General features: G+C 36.4%; 1 protein-coding gene and 1 long non-coding RNA gene across 10 annotated transcripts in view; both read left to right on the forward strand.

Annotated features, from left to right (window-relative positions):
- LOC147841212 (uncharacterized) overlaps window positions 1-22,412 on the forward strand; it is a 1,204,737-nt gene that overhangs the window by 538,143 nt on the left and 644,182 nt on the right. The window lies entirely within an intron of this gene.
- Window positions 1-22,412, forward strand: part of sipa1l2a (signal-induced proliferation-associated 1like 2, genome duplicate a) — a 288,056-nt gene that overhangs the window by 167,823 nt on the left and 97,821 nt on the right. For all 9 annotated transcript variants that reach the window (XR_015506408.1, XM_087279788.1, XM_087279790.1 and 6 more), the window contains exon 11: window positions 14,369-14,643. Coding sequence is in view for 8 of the 9 variants with exons in the window: in XM_087279788.1 (XP_087135914.1) it covers window positions 14,369-14,643 (275 nt within the window). In the remaining variant the exon portion in view is untranslated. The remainder of the gene's footprint in view (window positions 1-14,368; window positions 14,644-22,412) is intronic.

The raw sequence follows: 22,412 nt of genomic DNA on the forward strand, positions 1-22,412 counted from the left end.
CGCCTACAGCCAATGAGAGAGCGGCATTCACTTGTGTGTGCGTGTGTGTGTACACCTGCTGCAGGCCAGCGGGAGGCTGGGGGAGAAGTTAAAAGCGCTCTTTTCGGTTTATTTGGACCCACGAAATGGAGGAAAAACAAGTGGAGGTTTGACAGGACTCAGGAGCAACCGTGTCTGTTTGATATTTCATACAGAAAGAAATTAGTTTATTATCAACGTTGAGGAGAAATGGCTAATTCCCTTTAAACCCAGGTGAGCAAATATGTACATTTTCTACCCCATTAAAGGCTTCTTTCTCATTATGTAGTTAATAACAAAAGATATACGAAGTGTTTTTGGCTGTGAGACGTAGTTTGGATGAAGTTGTCATAAATCATGCATAAATAAAAAGTCATGCAATGTGAAAGTCCCTGTCGCCGATCCATCTTGCAGTGTAAACAAAGCAGCGACAAAACGCTAGCCCAGATAGTCAAGCAGTGTGAAAACATCTGTGACACGACTACTTTCAAAATCATGCAGTCTGAACTCAGCATTAGTTATGCACCTATGCAGGTCCAAACACTTACACATTGCTTAATACACACAGAATGAAGGCAAGGCAAGTTTATTTATATAGCACATTTCATACACAGTGGCAATTCAAAGTGCTTTACATAAACAGGAATAAAAGAAACAAGTAAAAAAATAATACAATTATTAATGAACAGCAACACACAAATATCTTTACATAAATATAAAAGCCGCTGCCTCCATGCCTCATTTCGAGGGGCTTTTTTAATTTATTCATGACAATTTGCATTTATAAAATGTGATTATTTATAGCAGTGTTATTTATTACAAGTATATTTATATTTGTTTTAATAAACACAAGTCTAGATTTGTCCACCTGTGGGGTTTTGGAGATGTCTGCATCACCATATGGGGCATAAGAACAGGAGGTGTGTTTGGACATAACCACACTTCATTATTATTGTTCATTTATTAATTTGCTGGAGAATAGAACTGAATTTAGAAATAGTTTTGAAACAAATCTTTGCACTTAACAAACTAAAGTAAATATGTCGGCTAATGGATGTGTTCAGTGGAGCGAGTTTCCACCGTTTCCTCACTCCACCAAAGTAAAGGAGTAAAATAAAGAATAAAGTAAAAAGAAAGAGGCTGAATGGAGGAGACTCGTTCTTTACCCTTCCGCTGCAGATGCTCTGTTTAACTGTTTTTCCACTAGCGAAGGGTTCAATTTTCCCACTTACAAAGTTCCCCATGTAAATAGCAAATGTGCCATGGTGCAACATAACTGACTCTTAAAGGGAATGGGAGATGAGACTCTGAATGGTTTCATGCACATTATGCTAAAAACACACACAGAACTCATTAAGAGAATAAGCACAACCCTGTTAGACCATGCGCCAGGGTGCAGAGCATATTTTTCTATCTTTAAAACAGCAAAAGTGGATTCGGACACGACCTTATTGCTTTTGCACAATAAGCTTTAGACTTTGCATATAGATTGTTAAGAAATAAGCCATTAATGTTCAATAAAACTTCTTCAAAACTTGTTGATTTTTAAATAAAAAATGTAGCTTCATATTATTTAATAAACTCCACCCCCTTTTTAAATGACTTTTCTGATTGGTGTTTACTACCATGAGGGTGGGGCCAACCTGTCACTCACAGGAGATCCACCAATGGCAAACTACAACCATCCATTCATTCCCATTGGACAAAATCAAAATCATTTGTTCTCATTTTAGACGTTTCTATTGTATATATGTCACAAATGAGAAGAATTCATTATTTTTTGTGGACATTAAAAGTGCAGAAAATAATGGCTTTTTTTCTAACTTGCTGTAAATTTGTTTTAGTTGCTCTTGTTATTATTTGCATTTTTTAATGTATTGTTTATTTAATCCCTCGTTTGTAAGGTATGTTGGGTAAAAAGCATCAGTTAAATTAATAAGTTTACTGTAAATGTAGAAATGTAGTTTCTTGATCATTAAATTATCATAGTATAATGATTTCTAAAGGATCATGTAATGCATGAAAACTGGAGTAATGGTGCAGAAAATTCAGCATTTGATTACAGAAAAATGTTAATTGAGCAACATATTCAAATATAAAAATGTTATTTTAAATTGAAATATTTACGAAAAAGATGCTTTTGATTGATTTTTATTTATTCCCTCAATTGTAAGTTCTGTTGAAAAAAAGCATTAGTTGAATAAATAAATGTAAATCTAGATATCTATAAAGTCTCTTAATCATCTAATTATCATTATATCAATGCTGTAGGACCACATGAGACAAAGACTGGAGTAATGATTCTGAAAATTCAGCATTTAATCACAGGAATAAATTACTATTAACAATATAATCAAACATAAAAACATTTACTTTCAATTGTAATAATATTTCAGAAATTTACAGCATTTTTATTGCACTTTTATTGAAATAACTGCAGCCCTAGTGAGTTTCAAAAGTTATTCTGAAGAGTGTTTTATGTTGAAACCACACTGGACCTCATTGACTTTCATTGCATGGCCAAAAACATCAGTAAGAGGATCTGTTAAGCACCTTTCTCAGGATGTGTTGGTCCCGAGGGCCGTCTGTGTGTGTCTGTTCTGGATGAGGTCTGTTTCTGGGCCCAGAATCTGTCAGAAAGCCCTAGTTTGCTCTCCGTGTCCTGTCCACCATCTGTGCTGCTCCTCATATCACGATATACATCATCTCATATTCTGATAACGATACAGATATACACTCAATAAGTGCTAATAAACAGCCAATAGCTTGATAATAGGCATGTAATGAGCAAGTAGTTATTAGAGAATTGGTACTTAAACTAAAGTGTTATCAGGAAAATATTCTAAGACTATATTACTATCTACTAATACATTAAAGGGCACCCATGATGAAAATCATATTTCGTAAGCTGTTCGGACAGAAGTGTGTGTAGGTATAGTGTGTCCATAGTCATATTTTGTAGTGATAAAAACACGATAAACCTCTTTATTTAAATTTCCTGACGTTAAAATAGCATCCAAATCCCATTCATTTTGAGGCCCATCGCAATGTGATTGCAGATTTCCCCACCCACCAAATTGATTGACAGTTGCGTATTAACATACCTCTATAGTAACGTGTATAATCATATCAACAAGACAGGATGTGCGCAAAGCCACTGGTATTAAAAGATCTGTTCAGCTCTTTATGATTATCAATCATCCTCGAATGTGATCAGGAATGAGTTTAACAAGTAAACCAATTTTAAATCAGTGCTTGTTTGTAATAATTCAGTAAAATCGCTGCAATTCATCCCCACAGCCACATAATGTCATTATAATTATAAAAGAAGACACTTCAATCCTGGTTTATGGACGTTAAATCAGGTTTATTTTGTATACGAACATAGCAGATGTCCATACAGCATTGGATATTAACGTGTCCTGTCACATTTACCATGCAAAAACAGTGCAAAGTTAAATGTGTGTGCTGTGCTGTGTGTGTGTGTTTGTGTGTGTGTGTGTGTGTGTGTGTGTGTGTGTGTGTGTGTGTGTGTGTGTGTGTGTGTGTGTGTGTCCGCTGTATGTGTGTGACATTGTGTGTGACTCGTTGCAGAAAGGCTGAACAAATACATCAAATAATCATTGGGAAAGTTCTCACTGTAGTATTTCTCACAAATGTTACCTGAGATCCGCTTTATGTCTGTCGCTGTGCTGTTTATCTGACGCAGCAGGAGATGGAGACACACTGACACTTAAACGTGGGAATCTTCTTCTCTCTCAATTTAATTCAATTCAACAGTTGTCATTGAAAAGGACATGCATATATTAAAAAGCAGTAAACTCAGCAAATAGTAAAATAATAATAATAATAATAATAATGATAATGATTAAATAAATAAAAACATAAATTAAAAAAATAATAAATCAGAAAAAAAATCTCTTTCTCTCTCTCTCTCTCTTTCTCTCTCTCTCTCTCTCTCTGTCTGTGGTGTTAGTGTATGAGAGTGTTTCCTCAGTCCATTTCAGCAGCTCTTCAGTGTGAGAGTCTTTTTCAGTGTGGCGTTTCAGAGGATTTAAGAGCTGCTGAAGTCTGTGATGTGAAGTGACACTCCAACAGATCAGACTGATCGCTTTAACAGCTGAGAGACAGACAGATGGACAAGCAGAAAGAAAGACATACACACATATAGAGAAACAGACAGACGGAAATGAAAATAGACAGACAGACAGGCGGATTGACAGACAGATGGAAAGAGAGACCGACAGAGGGAGATAGAGAAACATACAGACAGGCAGACAGACAGACAGACATATAGACGGACAGACAGACAGACAGACAGACAGACAACAGGTGGAAAAAGAGACAGACAGAGGGAGATAGAGAAACATACAGACAGGCAGACAGACAGACAGACATATAGATGGACAGACAGACAGACAGACAGACAGACAGACAGACAGACAGACAGATAGACAGACAGACATATAGATGGACAGACAGACAGACAGACAAACAGATGGAAAAAGAGACAGACAGAGGGAGATAGAGAAACAGACAGACAGAGGGAGATAGAGAAACAGACAGACAGACAGACAGACAGACAAACATATGGATGGACAGACTGGTAGACAGAAAGACATATGGATGGACAGACAGGCAGACAGACAGACAGACAGACAGACATATGGATGGACAGACAGACAGATAGACAGACAGACAGACAGACATACACACAGACAGACAGACAGACAGACAGACAGACATATGGATGGACAGACAGACAGATAGACAGACAGACAGACAGACAGACATACACACAGACAGACAGACAGATAGACAAACATATGGATGGACAGGCAGACAGTCAGACAGACAGACATATGGATGGACAGACTGGCAGACAGACAGACAGACAAACATATGGATGGACAGGCAGACAGACAGACAGACAGACAGACAGACAGACATATGGATGGACAGAGTGGCAGACAAACAGACATATGGATGGACAGACAGGCAGACAGACACATGGATGGACAGGCAGACAGACTGACAGAAAGACAGACAGACATATTGACGGACAGACAGACAGACAGACAGACAGACAGACAGACAGATAGACAGACAGACATATGGATGAACGGACAGGCAGACTGACAGATAGACGTATGGATGGACAGACAGACAGACATATGGATAGACAGAGAGGCGGAAAGACGGACAGACAGACAGATGGAAAGAGAGACAAACAGACAGACAGACTTATAGTGAGACAAACAGATGGAAAGACAGACACACACACACACACACACACACACACACACACACACACACACACACACACACACACACACACACACACACACACACAAGAAAAGCCTGTCAGGCTTTAGGAAGCCTAACAGGTTCCTTTGCTTCTAGCTGGACAGACAACATGTAGACATTATAGCACACATCCCTGCTCTTACTGTCATCCTGTGTGTTATGTCCACTGCTTAGTCTGCTTTTTGATATGTTGAATAATATTTTGTGTGAAGTATATGTTCAGTGTACTGTATGAAGAAAATCCTCTTTATTAAGCTGTTTGAGTAGAAGTGTGTGCAGGTAAAGTGCGTCCACAGTTATATTGGAGTGATAGAAACACAATAAGTCTCTTTTTGAAATGTTCCGCTTGTGCGCACATATTGTCATATAATTCTTACAATAGAAATAACAAACTTGCAAGCGGAAAAGACGTGATATGGGAACGGCTGCTGCTATAGTTAATCTGGTGTGCGTGCGTATTTGCCTCGGTGTACATACTTGGAACTTTAAACTTGCGCAGAATTGGCAACTTGGCATAGCTTTGTTTAATTGCAGCAGTTTCGTTTTATTCAACAGAAATGCGGCTTAAAGAAGACTTTACGATTAATTATGGGACGAATTAAAGTGCAGTTAATAGTGAAATTGGCTAATCGTTGCATCCTTATTGATGATATCAATGCATAGTGCAAAAGGCTTTTTCTACAAACACATCCAAATGTTTTCGGCTGCCCGCGCCATTTGCTTATGGTGTCCATACCCAGAGCGCAAAACGCAGGGCGCAAATGCTTTCAGGGCGTGTCCGAACGCATTTTTCTTAATTTACGGACGGGAAAATCCGCTTTGCGCTGTGGCCCATGGTCTAAAAGGGTTGAGTTTATTTTCTTAATGAGTTATAGGTGTGTTTTAAGAATAAACCAATTAGAGTCTCATCTCCCATTCCCTTTAAGAGTCAGCTGTGTCGTGCCAAGAGCACATTCGCTATTTACAGGACGCAAAGTAAGCCTAAGTGGAAAAAATTAGCATTTCACAAGCAAACAGTTAACAGTTTTTTAACTGTCAAACAGTTAATCAGAGCATCTACTGCGTGAGAATGAGAGATTATGGATCTACTTTCACTTTCGCTCTTGGATAGGGAAACCTTTAAACACAGATGTCAATTAATCTATAAATAATTAATTGCGTTTGTAAGCACAAATATTTGTTTCAAAACTATTTCTAAATTCAGTTCTAGTTTCCAGCAAACTAATAAATGAACAATAATAATGAAGTGTGCTCAAAAACCTGAGTTATATCCTGTGCCCCATATGGTCTAAAACCTGACAGGTGGACAAATCTAAGCTTGTTTTTAATAAAACAAATATAAATATGGATATAATAAATAATACTGCTAGTAATAATAACATTATACAAAAGCAAATTGTTATGAATGAACTGAAAAAGCCTCCAGAGATGAAGAAGACATAAAAGCAGTGATTTTTCATATTTATATAGGCTACAAAATAATATGTTTCGTAATATTTTAATCCTTTATATTTATATCCTATATCTATTTTTATTATATCCTATATATATCCTTAATATTTACATTTTTTTATATGTAAAGATATTTGCCTATTGCTCTCTTGTGTGTATTAAGCAGTGTGTAAGCGAGGTGCAACTCTGCGCTGGAGTTTAGACCGGGTTTGTTTTGGTCTAATGAAAAATCTATTATAGTTTCTCAAAATAGCAACGCGCCAGCGGTCCGCCTCAGAACGCCTTCCTTTTTGGACCAGAACGCCTATGGGCGCACAAATGAGTGCTAATGCATTTGCTATTTAAACAGTGTAGCGCAATATCTCAAAACCACTCTTGCGCCAAGCTGAAACTACCAAACAAGTACACATTGCGCCGTGTGTATGATAGGGCCCTTGGTCACACTATTGTGAGGGCCGGAACAAATTGCCCCAGAGGCCGGGTTCAGCACGCGGGCCACCAATTGAATTGCCCTGTCCTATATAAAGCACCTTTGTATGCTAACTTAATTTAGTGTTCTGAAATGACCAGTGTAAACAAAGTAGACAGTTGTTTAAAATAGATAATATTGAAATAAAATGAGCAGATTTCTCCGTGGTTATTGTACATTTGGAGCTGACACATTTAGTGAAAACAGTTGTGGTTTCAGACTTCGTTCAGACTAACACAGCAGTCATTAAATCACTGATTTCTGCATGACTGTATTTGTTGACGACTAACCAAAGTTGAGGTCGAGTTTATGGTGACTCACTCTTACTAGCTGCACTTATTACGGCAAATCCTTTAAGAGGGATCAGCCTCTTCTGGGTTATTTACTGACTCACGCTCCTCTGACCTTCTCTGTGGCTTTCTGACTCCGACCAGTAATGAAATGCACATTTATTGATCATTATCCTCACCTATAGTCCATCTGAATTATTCACCTGGCCATCGACTGTGGTTTCAGACTCCAGTTTCTGTCATTGGTGGTTTGTAGTTGTCGGCTTGTGTTAATGCTGTCTAATGACTGAAGGAGATTGCGTGACAATGTAGCTTCACATGGTCTTCTTGGCGTTATTTTTTTTTTGGATAAACATGACTGGCTCAGGCACCATCTCACCATGGCATCTTTACGGTGGATTACTGCTAATTGCTACATCCATTAACAGCTTCAGTCTGCAGAGTTTAAGACGGAGAATCGTTAGGAAAACACGTCTAATGCTGCACTTTCTGCCATGTTTTAAGATTAGCCTGAAATAAGTGTTGAACACGTCGTGAGCTGTTGACATGGAATCAAACCAGATTTAGTTAAAAACCCAAACAATACAAACATAAAAATAAAACATAACAAAAATAACATTGATATGACTACTTAAGAGCTACTGAAATGTATTTAATGCTTCATATCAAAGGCTTTTTTGATGCTGCAGCTTAAAGACGCCTCTCATATGGAGAATGAAGTCACATGCATTGCTCAGGTGTGAGTTTTTCACAGACTTCAGCAAAATGTTAAAGTCTTTCTGCTTCTGTGGGTCTCGTCTATCATATCTGAGCTTTATTTTGTATTTTCTATTGGATTCGGTTCAAGTGATTGGCTGGGCCATTCTACAGCTTCATTTTCTTTCTCTGAAAGCATCTGAGAGTCTCCTTAGCTGTGTTTTGGGTCATTCTCTTGCTAAAATGTCCACCCTGGTTTCATCTTCATCCTCCTGCTAATGTAGATGTTGGGAAAGGCAGAGGGTTGCTGAAGAATTACTAAGAGATTTCAGCTGCTGTCTGGGCTTTTACTGCCGAACTTCACCTCCCTTTCTTCATGTGTTCTATAACTTTTCCCTGTGTCATTTCATTTTATTACACTTGACGTCATTTGTAAACTAATTAGTTTTGTTTTCTTTCATATGGATTTTTTTGGTTGTTATCAACATCCGGGGAAAATTTCACCTTTATAAATATGATTTCAGAGAAAACTGGTGAATTGTTGAATACTTATTTTCCCCGCTGTATGTGTTTTTGATTATTTCTGCCTCCTGAATTGTCTTTAAACATGTTTTCTGTGTTATTTGCAATTTCAGTTATAAATAATTAATATATTTTGTTTCTGTTCCTACATCAGTTGTAAAAGGCAGAACAATCTGTCAAGCACTGATAGAAAGCATGTGACTTTCTCCAAGTGATGTCAGTCCTGTAGCAAGAAACTCTGGAAGCCATTGAAGTGTGTTATTATTAGGGATGCACCGAAATGAAATTCTTGGCCGAAGCCGAACAATAATGAATTGCTTGGCCGAATACCGAATGCGGTGTTTTGCATTTTTTTCCATTTAGTTTGCCAATTTTTTCACCATTACAATAATTAAATAGTAAAAATTAGCTTTTTACTATTTTGTGTTGCTTTTCAGAGAAATAAATCAAATAACAAAAATACAATTTCAAAAATATTTATTTAAAACTGAACATTTTTTTAACATTCCAGCAGATTTTATACAAACAAAGCACAATATAACGTAAAATAAATAAATTAGTAAAATAAAAAAATATTTTTATTTGGCCATCTTTGAAGCCCCCCTTCTTGAATAGCCTATGTTAGGCCTATAACTGACTGCTGAAAGAATGTAACTGTATGTCTACAACAGGGGTTTTCAAAGTGTGAGGCGCGCCTCCCCTGGGGGGCGCCAGAGCATGTCAGGGGAGGCGCGGGAAAAAATATATAATAAAAATATAATTATTAAGTTTAACTATTATATGTATTTTTTATTATATTTAAACGTTTTAATTAAACAAAACTAAAAAAATAATACGTCAAATATAAGAAAACCTTTTTTACCCAGAAGGCCGTAGCTGTGAATTCGCTTCTGTTTGGCAAGCCTGCCAATACAGGTATATATCTGCTAATACTATGGATCGGTTTCTGAGACCCCCCGATTCAAAGCCTTCAAATTCAGGGCTTAAACCCAAAAGACGACGATATGATGATCAGTATTTGAGTTTAGGATTTACGTGGACAGGACCAGCTGATGAACCACAACCTTTATGTGTGGTTTGTCAAGATATTTTGGCTAATGACAGCATGAGACCCGCTAAACTTCGACTGTTTTGACTGGGATGGACAGTTCTTGGATCTGTTCTATTCATATTGAACCATCATCCTAGTTTTAAAAACATTATATTAAAATACTTATTTTATTACTCTGTAAATAATTGCACTTTCATGCAAATGATGATAAAAGTAAATTAACAGTCTGACATCTGTCTGTGTCTTTATATATACTGTATATATATATATATATATATATATATATATATATATATATATATATATATATATATATATATATATATATATATATATATAATTAATTCTGAGATTAGTGACCTCCAGGCGATGACAGGTGCCCAATACTCATGAAACCGTCTAAAGCAGACATTTACCCTGACATTGAAATAATTGTTGGCTGTTTAACAGTCTTTGGTTTCATTAATTAATTACTTTTTATTCCAGTTTATTATGTTTTGGCTAAACACACAGTTATGTTCATTAAATATTATTTCCTATTCTATGTTAACTGTATAAAATTAAATAAAGGTGCAGTACAACCAAAAAGATGTTGGTAACCAAATCGTTTTGGGGGCTAAAAATATTCTGTTATTATCTGTTAAAAGTTATTTTGTATTAATTTCTACGTTGAGTTAAAAAAAGGTTTGAATTTCTATAACTAACGTGCAAAAGATATAGCCCTTTTCACAGTAATTTGCTGTAATCACGCTACCTGCCGTAATTTCACAATAAAATTATGAATACAACATATTACTGTGAATTTTTCAGTTAAATACTGTGAAGGGATACTAATGTAATTTACTGTGAAAAATTACAGTAACTTGTTGTGAAAACCTGGAAATTTTTACAGTGCAGTTCTTGGATCTGTTCTATTCATATTGAACCATCATCCTAGTTTTAAAAACATTATATTAAAATACTTATTTTATTACTCTGTAAATAATTGCACTTTCATGCAAATGATGATAAAAGTAAATTAACAGTCTGACATCTGTCTGTGTCTTTATATATACTGTATATATATATATATATATATATATATACATATGTGTGTTTGTGTGTGTGTGTGTGTGTGTGTGTGCGTGCGTGCGTGCGTGCGTGCGTGCGTGCGTGCGTGCGTGCGTGCGTGCGTGTGTGTGTGTGTATGTATGTGTGCGTGCCTGTTTGGGAGGAGGGGGGCGCCAATGGGTAAGTTGTGTCAAAGGGAAGGCCCACTGTCTTAGACTTTGAAAAGCCCTGGTCTACAACAACAAATGTGCATTGAATAGTGCGAAAAATGTGGATGACAACAAATGAAAAACTGTCCAAGACATAAGCCTACTTAGCCTACTTCTTCAGGAAAAGTGGCAGGTTCTTCTTTATAAAAAGTAGCTTCTCTGCTGTCTCGCATGAAAGTCGGTTCCTCTTCTCATCGATGACATGAGATGCAGCACTAAACAGTCTCTCGCTGTCGGCTGTCGGTGCGCGGCTCATCTGTAGTTCGAGCCCGTTTACTCTCTATGTGTTTTCATCTCCTGCGCTGTGCATCACCTGACCGTCTCCAACACCTAGCGGCTTTCCCAAGTCCAACTCGGCCTGGATCATTTCTCCTGTGCGCAGCTTTTTCCCCATATCCAAATAATGATCTTTTATATCGTGGATCAAGCACAGTCGCGATGAAGTACAGGTGTTCTGAGTCCGCCTGACTAATTCGTGCGCTGACAGCTTCTAAGAGCGCACTTTTAGCCGTTTTCACTCCCTGGTCTGTTTCAGCCTCTTTGTTTAAAAGACGCTTTAAGCCTAGTTCACACTACAGGATTTTAAACATCAGCAGATCGCTCTGCTGTTCACACTACATGACTTGACTTTGTGTCTTTTAATCTCTGTGGTGTTCACACTACGCAACACTCCGTGAACGATCCACAAGAGGGGGTTCACACATGATCTGACAACAACTCATTCCCCATCAGCTCATTCAAGCTACCAAACCACAGCCAATGAAAATTTGAGGGAGGAGTCATCAGAAAAAGCTGAAAACTATTGGCTGCTTGTGTGCTGATGACATCACTGACAGTGTTTCAAGCTTTGGAGAAAGCATTTATGATTTATGATTTATGAGCGGATTAATCACTCATCTGCAAGGTTCCAGTGGATAGATACACAGAGAGTTTTTAATTTTTGTAATTTTATAACTCTTTGAAATAAAACTAACATATTTATAACACCCTGCCGTTTTCTAACTATCAGTGTATTTCTTTCTGACTTTGTTTTTTTTTTTATTACAAAACAGTAAAGAACTGAGCATTTCTGCCTTAAAATACCATATTGGTCAAAATGACTGCATGCATGTCTGATACTTTTCGCTGTGACTTTAAATATGTGTGCATTTTCTTGCCTGGCAACTTCCTGCTAACATAAACAAACTTTCTGATGGCAAAAACATCAATTTACCTCAGATATCTTTCAAAACAGCAAATTATGTGCTGTTAAATAGCTCCTGTTTGAAAGTGGAAATGAAAGCCAAGACCTTTAAGTGTTTTAGTATCTTAACTACATATTTATAGGCTGTATTACCAAAAAAAGATGATATTTTTAGGGTAATGGTGTCATTAAATATGATGCCAGACATGCAAAGCTTAATTTTAATATCTCAATAATAGCTCTTTTATAAAAAAAAAAAAGTTATTTTTTAGATTGAACTATTTCTGTATAGTTCTCTGACTGGAAGGACAGATGGTGGCAGAGAGACAAGCAAAAAAAAAAGAGAGATAAAGACTAATATCCTATGGCGGCATTTAAACCCGTCTGCGGCGACTGTGTGTTCTCTCAATCTAAAGAGCCTTTTATATGGAAATACAGATAAGGGCTCTCCAGGGAATGCATTTTCCAGAAAATACAAAGCTGATCTAGGAGATTCAATAAACCAGAGTCTGTCATGATTCCTCTGTCCTGCGCTAACAGCCTGAAATATTAACGATGTAAGATTGCAAAGGCTAGACACTATGTTGAAATGAAGTCATGCTAGCCACAGTCATAAAACATGTTAACATTGTGGTCAGTTGTGCAAAAAACATGCTACCAAATCCTTTTAAAATGAAAACATGTAGTCAATTGTGCTAAAAACATGTTACCAAATCGTTTCAAAATTAAAACATGCTAACATTGTGGTCAATTGTGCTAAAACATGCTACCAAATCATTTTAAAATGAAAACATGTTAACATTGTATTCAATTGTGCGAAAAAAAACATGCTACCAAATCCTCTTAAAATTGAAACATGCTAACATTGTGGTCAATAGTGCTAAAATTATGCTACTAAGTCAATTTAAAATTAAAACATGTTCATATTGTGGTCAGTTGAGCTGAAAAAAAATGCTGACATTGTGGTCAATTGTGCTAAAACATGCTACCAAATAATTTTAAAATTAAAACATGCTGACATTGTGCTAAAACATGTAACCAATTTATTTTAAAATTAAAACTTGCTAACATTGTGGTCAGGAGTGCTAAAAATATGCTACCAAAACCATTTTAAAATTATAACATGCTAACATTGTGGTCAAGTGTGCTAAAAACATGTTCCCAAATAATCTAAAATGTAAACATGCTAATGTTGTATTCAATTGTGGTAAAACATGCTACTTAATAATTTAAAAATAAAAACAAGCTAACATTGTGGTCAAGTGTGCTAAAAACATGCAACCAAATTATTTTAAAATTAAAACATGATAATATTGAGGTCAGTTGTGCTAAAAACATGTTACCAAATAATCTAAAATGTAAACATGCTAACGTTGTATTCAGTTGTGGTAAAACATGCTACTTAATCATTTAAAAATAAAAACAAGCTAACATTGTAGTCAAGTGTGCTAAAAACATGCAACCAAATTATTTTAAAATAAAACATGATAATATTGAGGTCAGTTGTGCTAAAAACATGTTAACAAATAATCTAAAATGTACACATGCTAACATTGTATTCAGTTGTGGTAAAACACGCTACTTAATCATTTAAAAATAAAAACAAGCTAACATTGTGGTCAATTGTGCTAAAAATATACTGTTCAGGTGTGCTATAACATGCTACCAACTCATTTTAAAATTAAACATGCTAACATTGTGGTCATTTTTGCTCAAACGTACTACCAAATAATTAAAATGAAACATGATAAAATTGTGGTCAGTTGTGCTTTAAACATGCTATCAAATCATTTTAAAATAAAAACATGCTAACATTGTGTTCAGTTATGCGGAAAAAAAAAACATGATGGAAAAACTTTTAAAAATTAAAACATGATAACATTGTGGCGATCTTGTTATAAACATGTTGGCAAGATGTTAAATCATGTTAGCAACATGTTAAAACATGTTAGCATTATGGTAAATTGTACTGGAAAGCATGCTATGTAAAGTGTCTTATCTTTTTTATGTTAAACCAGTCTAGCCACATGTTAAAACTTGTTAGCAATATGTTAAAACCTATTAGCAATATGTTTACCAGTCTAGCAACGTTAACATGTATTGTTCTCTGTTTTGTGTCAGATTGTGACCCGCGGCTGCGAGACCACAGAAATGACCCTGCGCAGGAACGGCCTCGGGCAGCTGGGCTTCCATGTGAACTTTGAGGGCATCGTGGCGGATGTGGAGCCGTTCGGGTACGCCTGGAAGGCTGGTCTGCGGCAGGGCAGTCGACTAGTGGAGATCTGCAAGGTGGCAGTGGCGACGCTCACCCACGAACAGATGATCGACCTTCTAAGGACATCCATCTCTGTTAAGGTGGTGATCATCCAGCCGTACGAGGACGGAGCTCCTAGGAGGTATGAATGACCTTCTGTTTCTGGAACGTAGCTAGCCTGGTGAAAAGGATGGGTCTTTATTTCTCAAAAAAAAAATTTCTCATTTTCTATTTAAATACTCTATTTAGTGACAATTTAAGCAGTATTTTTAGCTGGATTAGCTTGTCGGATTGTCATCATAACCACATTTTTTGATGTACCAATAATATTTTTAAAATACTATTGTCGGCAGCTAGGTCTCTGCAACTCGCACATAGTCACCCACAGAAGCTAAGCAGGGCTGCGCCCGGTCAGTAACTGGATGGGAGACCACATGGGAAAGCTAGGTTGCTGCCAGAAGTGGTGTTAGTGAGACCAGCAGGGGGCGCTCAGCTTGTGGTCTGTGTGGGTCCTAACGCCCCAGTATAGTGATGGAGACTCAATACTGCTCAGTGAGTGACGTCTTTCAGATGAGATATTAAACCGAGGTCCTGACTCTCTGTGGTCTTTAAAAACCTCAGGATGTCCTTGGGGTTGGTGGATGCTTCACACTGGTGGTGGATGAAGAGAAGTACATGTAAAGTGCTTTGAGTGTCCAGAAAAGTGCTATATAAATGTGAGGAATTATTATTATTATTATTTATTATTATTATTATTATTATTTATTATTATTATTATTATTACTATTATTATTACTATTATTATTATTTTTTATTATTATTACTATTATTATTATTATTACTACTACTATTATTATTATTATTATTATTATTATTGTTAATATTATTATTACTATTATTTATTATTATTATTATTTATTATTATTATTATTATTATTATTATCATTATTACTATTATTATTACTATTACTATTATTATTATTATTATTATTATTATCATTATTACTATTATTATTACTATTACTATTATTATTATTATTACTATTATTATTATTATTATTATTATTATTATTACTACTATTATTATAATTATTATTATTAATTATTATTATTATTATTATTATTATTATTACTATTACTACTATTATTATTATTATTATTATTATTATTATTATAAAATACAAAGGTATTACATCATATAATATTAGGAAAAAAATTATAGCCTTTTGCCTGCACATTCAACTTTCCTAAGCCAGAATTTGGCCATTTGATTATTAAACAATTTAAACATAACAATGCAGAGCTGCACGATTTTTTAGCCTCTCTTGGAAAAAAAAAGTACATTTGAAAATCCATGGATGACCACAACAGCCTAATTAGTATTCAAATTAAGACTATTATGGGTCGTTTTTGGTTCTTCACACCTTTTCATTGGTAATTATTTAATTCTCTAAAGTCTTCGATGGGTTATTTGCACAGTTTATGATGGCATAGCAGTCAACATCTGACAAATGAGCTCATGTATGGGGCAAATTCTGGGCCTTTGTCAGTGAGGGAGGATCTTTCGAACCACTTGTGAACCCGCCCTGGCTCTGGGTCTGTGTTTCTGTTCATTCCATTAGACTGCAGACTTGCATATGAAGTATGAGAACATGCATGTTTATCTATATTTTATATAATAGTTTCCTTATTATAATTGTACAAATATTTTGTCGTTATGATCTTTAGATATAATATTTTCTTATCTTTTCTTTATGCATTTTATTTGTAAATATATGACTTTATTTTTCTTATTTTATAAACTTTTAATGCCATTAGTTTTGTACTTTAGAAGTGTTGTATTGCATCCATTACATAATTACACAATATTGTTATGCATTATTGCAGGAATATTAAATGTAATTCTACAATTAATCTATGCAGTTATACATTGCAGTTATACATTAGTGATTTGTTTTCTTGCAGTCATATTTGATTATGCTTCCTGAAGAAATGATCACTTTAATTAATATGGCTTTTCCCACATTAACGTGAACTGACTGATTCATTCAGCTGCTCTTTCTCATTTCTGCTAGTCAAGTGAAATGGGCTAATTAGGTTAAGTAAACAGATTTAAGCAGATTCTGAGCTGTCATTTTAATTTGCGCACTAACGAGACTCACAGACAGACCAATGAACATCTAGAAAGCGATTCTATGGAGCTTTAATAGTAGTATAGACAAGTCACATCACATATAAACACACACATCCAGAAGCTCAATGATGCTAACGTAACACTGATTTCAACTAGTATTTTTAAAGGGGAGCTATTATGCGAAAATCATCTTTATAAGGGGTTTAAACGTAGTTGTGTGGCAACGATCAGACTTTGATTGACATTCTCTCTTTGTACGTGTCATCAGAGGGGGAAAAGCCCCGCCCACTAATCAGGCCAGATAGAATCTGCCAAGTGTTTTTGACTGCGGACTGCAAAACGGGGGCGTAAGATGAAGGGGCATTACTTGTATTAAGTTAGAGGTGTAACTTGCAGTTATCGAGATCCTATTGAACCATGAGATGTCACAATGAGATGTTGTTGGCAAGATGGAGGAAATGCTTACCAGAGAACATTTTCATCAGGTGTTTTCATGAGTTTTCTCCAAATATATCCACAACATCCACAAGATTCTGGTCTGCAAAATATTCTAAGTCTCTAAGTCAAAGTCTTCAAAAAAATGACAAAGTCTGAGATCTCCAAAGTCTTTAGGCAAAGCAGTTTATTTTTACAGCATCAGTAACAACAGAGACAGGTCGTTTGAGTGTCTGCCGAACATATGCTTGCACACAGTTTAAATACATTTCTGTCTTAATACTCCACCCAAATTTACACATTACACACCTCCATCAGCTTCTCCGCTAATGGGATCTTAAATCTCTCAGGTGCCCGCCACCAATAAAGTCTCAGGGTCTTTCAAGGGTCTTACCCATGTCCAGTTAAGGTCTTTCCTTCCTGTTTCAAAAGCGATGACACAGCCAAAAAACAATGCTCCACAATATATCTTGTTCACTGTTCACTGAGCTGTAAACTGTAAGTTCAGCTGAAGTTCATGGGTACTCATATTTTTTTAGAAGTCATTACTAATGAGTGTGGGCGCACGTGCAGGTGTGCCTTATCATGAGTTACAGAACAGAACGCAGGTGTCCTTATGGCCTTGTTTCGATAAATCGACCCTCATTTTGACAAGAACGCTGCTCTTCTAATTTATCTTCTCATCTCTGACTGCATACAGAATGACTTTTTTATTTATCAAAGCACACATACCTAATATTAATGCCACATGTATGGGTAATAATACAATAGATAATACAATAGATAATAAAAATAATGATAATACTGAAATCACTCAAGTAAGCATATAAATGAGAATACATTCATCGGAAATTCATCAAGACACAATGAATTCCCCAACATAACTCGCAGATGTACTTTAATAACTGGGATGGTTGGGTTAAGGGTTGGGGTAGTTGTGGACATTAATAACTGTGATGGTTGGGTTTAGGTTTAGGGAAGGTGCCATCCTGCCGACAACATCATTTTGACATGGCTCCGTAACTTCAAGTTACGCTTCTAACATACTATAACATACTACATTATGCTCCTAAGGCCCCTTCATGTTATGCCCCTGTCCTGCAGTTGTCAGACCGACCCTACTTAAATCTGCTGATATTTTGTGCAATTTCTGCTGAGAATTTTGTAAAAAATCTGTAAATTTATGCTGAATGATTTTAGGAGTATCATAACTAAAAACCTAATGTTTAAAATAAAAAATAAAACCTTTTTAACTTGTATTTAATGTTAACAATGCAAATCCAATTAGATCCACTTATTTGGTAAACAATGCAAGTCTCTACTATAATATCTCTACTAAAAGACAGAAAATATGACTTTACAAACTGTATCATAAATAAATAATGTGAACATTTTGATATTACTGTTATTTTATCACAATATATCAGTGAAATAATTAAAAAACTGAATGAATATGAATTTACGCACATTTATAAATAGACTCGATGGGAAATGATGGAAATCTGCGGACTTCTTTGAGTGCAGATTCCGTGTGGGCCCGCCCACTAGTGACCATCTCTCCCTCATTAGCATAGGATGCTTGTTTTTGAATCTGCCACTATGCTGACACACATGCATTTGTAGCTCTGCTTTCTTTTGAAAAGAGCACAATCTTATTTGAATGTGACAGTCACCAAATCACCACAATTAGTATCATAAAAGGGTCAGTTTCAGAGAGTTATAAAACATTGTTTGTGTGGTATTTTCAGCTGAAACTTCGCACACACACTCTAGAGACATCATAGACTTATTGTACATCTTGTAAAAAAGGCATAGTAGGTATCATTTAAAATCATTAGGTATCGTCTAAGGCCCAATTCTATTTTTGTACCCTTTCCCCTTCCCCTTGACCCTTAAAACCGAGGCTTCAAAATGTACCCCAAAGAATTGGGACAGCACCTGCACACGTCATCACATGTCATTGTGATCTCTTGCTTCATATGAGATCAGATGATGGCGACTGTTGTTGTGATTCTAGTTGTGTTATTTGTTAGTATTTATCTTTCGGAAATCTCTAAAGGCATATATCATGTTATCATAACAATCTAATGTGGCAATAAGATCCTAACTGTACTGCGCATTTGCACAGTGGCCATATTCATCTATGTAAACACACAAAAACAACATTAACACTATAGCAGACGCTGTAAAAGCTCATTCTCAGCCACTAAACATTACTGACAGGGTATTTGAGTGTCATTGAGTGTCAGAATGTTGTAGGATTGCTGTACAGCAGTTATTATTATGGATTATAGATGGTGAAATTTAGCGGCTTTTATTTTAGTCCTTTTTTTAAGCATGACGATAAAACAAGAGTGCGGTTATGAATATATTAAAACATGTGTTTGTTTGTCATAAAAATTCGTAATAATGACAAAAAAAAATTATTTGTGGAACTCCTGACTTCCGGGTGCAGCTATCCTACTGTTGTGGCTGGTGTTTTCTGGGAAATTTTGAAAAAATCTTCAAAAAAATCTACAAAAGCAAGCTCCTGATTGGTTAACGCAGTACGAATGTCCACTGAAGTTCAGATTTTCCAAACACACAAAACTATCAACTCATGCCACCTCATTTGCGCGAAATTTGCCGCAGGATGTCAATTCTCGACTTTGCATTGACTTAAAGCTGCAGTAGGTGATCTTCCACAATGCTAACAGCTTAACATACATCTCTGAATCACAGTCACTCCCTGCTATCTAGAGCCACGCCTCCTAGAACAGCAAAAGAACCCTCTCTCATGTGTTAAAAGCGACTAGTACTTGTCCGCGGGGGTCCAAGCCAAACTGACATGCTATTTCAGAGGGAATATTTAGAGTTGCATGGTGAACAATATAGGGAGAGACTAGGCGGAATAGCGGTTTTTACTTGTGTTTTGTTATTAAACTAATTAAAATCTACAGTATAGATGCTTTAAAAGGTCCCTATGAAACTAAAAATAGAATTATCAATATTTTATCGCAAGATTTTAGTGGCTGAACAACACTTCTGTGAAGATATGACCCGATTGTAACAACATGACATCAGTTGCATGAAGCTAAAATAGTTTTAAAACAAAACATTACCTTTCTAAGAGAAATCCTTCAGACATGGTGTCATCCTTTCTCCAGCGTTCAAAGGTAACCTCAATATTGATTCAGGTTTTTAAAAAGTTTTGATTCAGCAGGGTTTTACCTATCTCGCGGGCGTGCGCGACCTCTCTTGTGAACGCGCAGCACCAACAGCGGTCGGCGGAGCTGCGTACAAACGGCGGCGCAGTTGTTCAAATCTGCATTTGCTGACAGACAGTCTGACCTGCTAATCGGAATTATGAGAGATGACGGTCCGACTCTATTTAATTGGATCAACATTTTTTAGTTTTATGCCTTACCCTAAATATAAAAATACATATCAATACATTTAGATCATTTACTGTAATCATTACTGTTAGACTGTGAAGAGACTTTCAACCAGCACAACAACAAATGCTTCTGAAGACAATCACCTACTGCACCTTTAACATGTAAATCACTCACGCTTGAAGCTTCATCTGTGTCTGGTGTGAACGCAGCAAAAAATAACATTAGTAGTTTCAGATAGTTTCGAAACAAATTTTGCATTAAAGTAATTTGTTATGTGGCGTCACAGTGCCGCAGTGGGTAGGACGATCGCCTTACAGCAAGAAGGTCACCAGTTCGAGCCTTGGCTAGGTCAGTTGGCAATTCGGTGTGGAGTTTGCCTGTTCTCCCTGTGTTCGTGTGGGTTTTTTCCAGGTTACCTGGTTTCCCCCACAAGTCCAACGACTGGTGCTATAGGTGAATTGGGTAAGCTAAATTGTCTGTAGTGTATGTGTGTGAATGAGTGTGTATGGGTGTTTCCCAGTGATGGATGGGCATCCGCTGCATAAAACATATGCTGGATAAGTTGGCGGTTCATTCCACTGTGGTGACCCCAGATTAATAAAGGGACTAAGCTGAAAAGAGTAATTTGTTATATCTTGTATCGTCCAACATTTATGTTGTGTATTTAATCTGTGACACAAATGCACGCTGTAATGCACTGCAACTCGCCTAGAATGAACGCATCTGGAAAACGCATAAGTGAATATTTAATTGCAAGCGATGCCGTTAAAAACCACAGAGTATTTCCAGAATTGCATGAACTCCAGATGTCAATACTGCGTCCAGAATCTATGAACTGTACACCCGGATGAATATGTAACATGTACAGCAGAGATCTCGTGTTTCAGGCTTCATAATTCTACACGCCACACGCTCTGATTAGTCTGAAAGCCAAATATTTGCTCTGTGTTTACATTTTCAGTCTATAAGTGCGTCATTTTGATTGTGGAAGTCTGAAATGTTTCCCTCATCAGTGTGATGTATGAGCATGTTTAAAGCTTCATATAGAAACGATGTTGAGGGTTTGTGGAGAACACGCCGCTCCACGGCCACATCCTGCTGCTCCAGTGTAAATAAATAGATTTTCTGGGTTAGGCTAATATTAGAGCCATATTTCAGCAGGCCAGACTGGATCCCGCGCAGCCATAATAAGACATCTATGGGCTCTTTAAAATGTTTGATGGGGAAACTCCTGCTTTCTTTAAAAAAAAATAAGGAGGATTGATTTTTATACTTGTGCTGTGATTTTACCCTGGTGCACTGGTGCTATAAGAAGAGGTTTACGTCTGTCATGCCACTTAAAATTTGAATTAAAATGTATTGAAATAGAGCATCATGATGGCACAGTGGGTAGCACGATCACCTCACAGCAAGAAGGTCACTGGTTCGAGTCTCGGCTGGGTCAGATGGCATTTCTGTTGTCTTTTCTTTTACAGTGTGTTTAAGTGAAGCTCAGATTCATTAACACACACAAAATCACAAGAGTTATTCCTAACATGAGTGTTTTTATGTTCGGCCATCTTTGTCTGAGCGCCAGAGCTTTCATCGTTCACGCCGTTGCTCACTTTTACAGGCTCTGATTTACAGACTGATGTTTTCCACTGCTGTTCGCCAACAACGCCTGAGTAAATCCACTCTCAGCACTGCGTCATGATGGAAAACAGACTCTAATAACCCTCACCATCACTACTGATCCACATTATATTGCTTATAAAACATTGCATTGATGGTTTTTGCTACTGAGTGTGCATGCTTTAACATGTTACGAATTATTCATAAATCAAAAATGATCAATCATATCATATATAAATGAAAAAGTTATCAATCATATCATAAATAAATCAAAAATTAGCAGCAACATATGGAAGCCAATATTTGCTGACTTTACAACTTCTGTGTCGTGCCCTAGAAATGTCCTATAAACTA

This window comes from Danio rerio, chromosome 13 (genome assembly GCF_052040795.2).
Source record: "Danio rerio strain M-AB ecotype USA chromosome 13, GRCz13ab, whole genome shotgun sequence".
In the NCBI taxonomy this organism is placed as follows: Eukaryota; Metazoa; Chordata; class Actinopteri; order Cypriniformes; family Danionidae; genus Danio; species Danio rerio.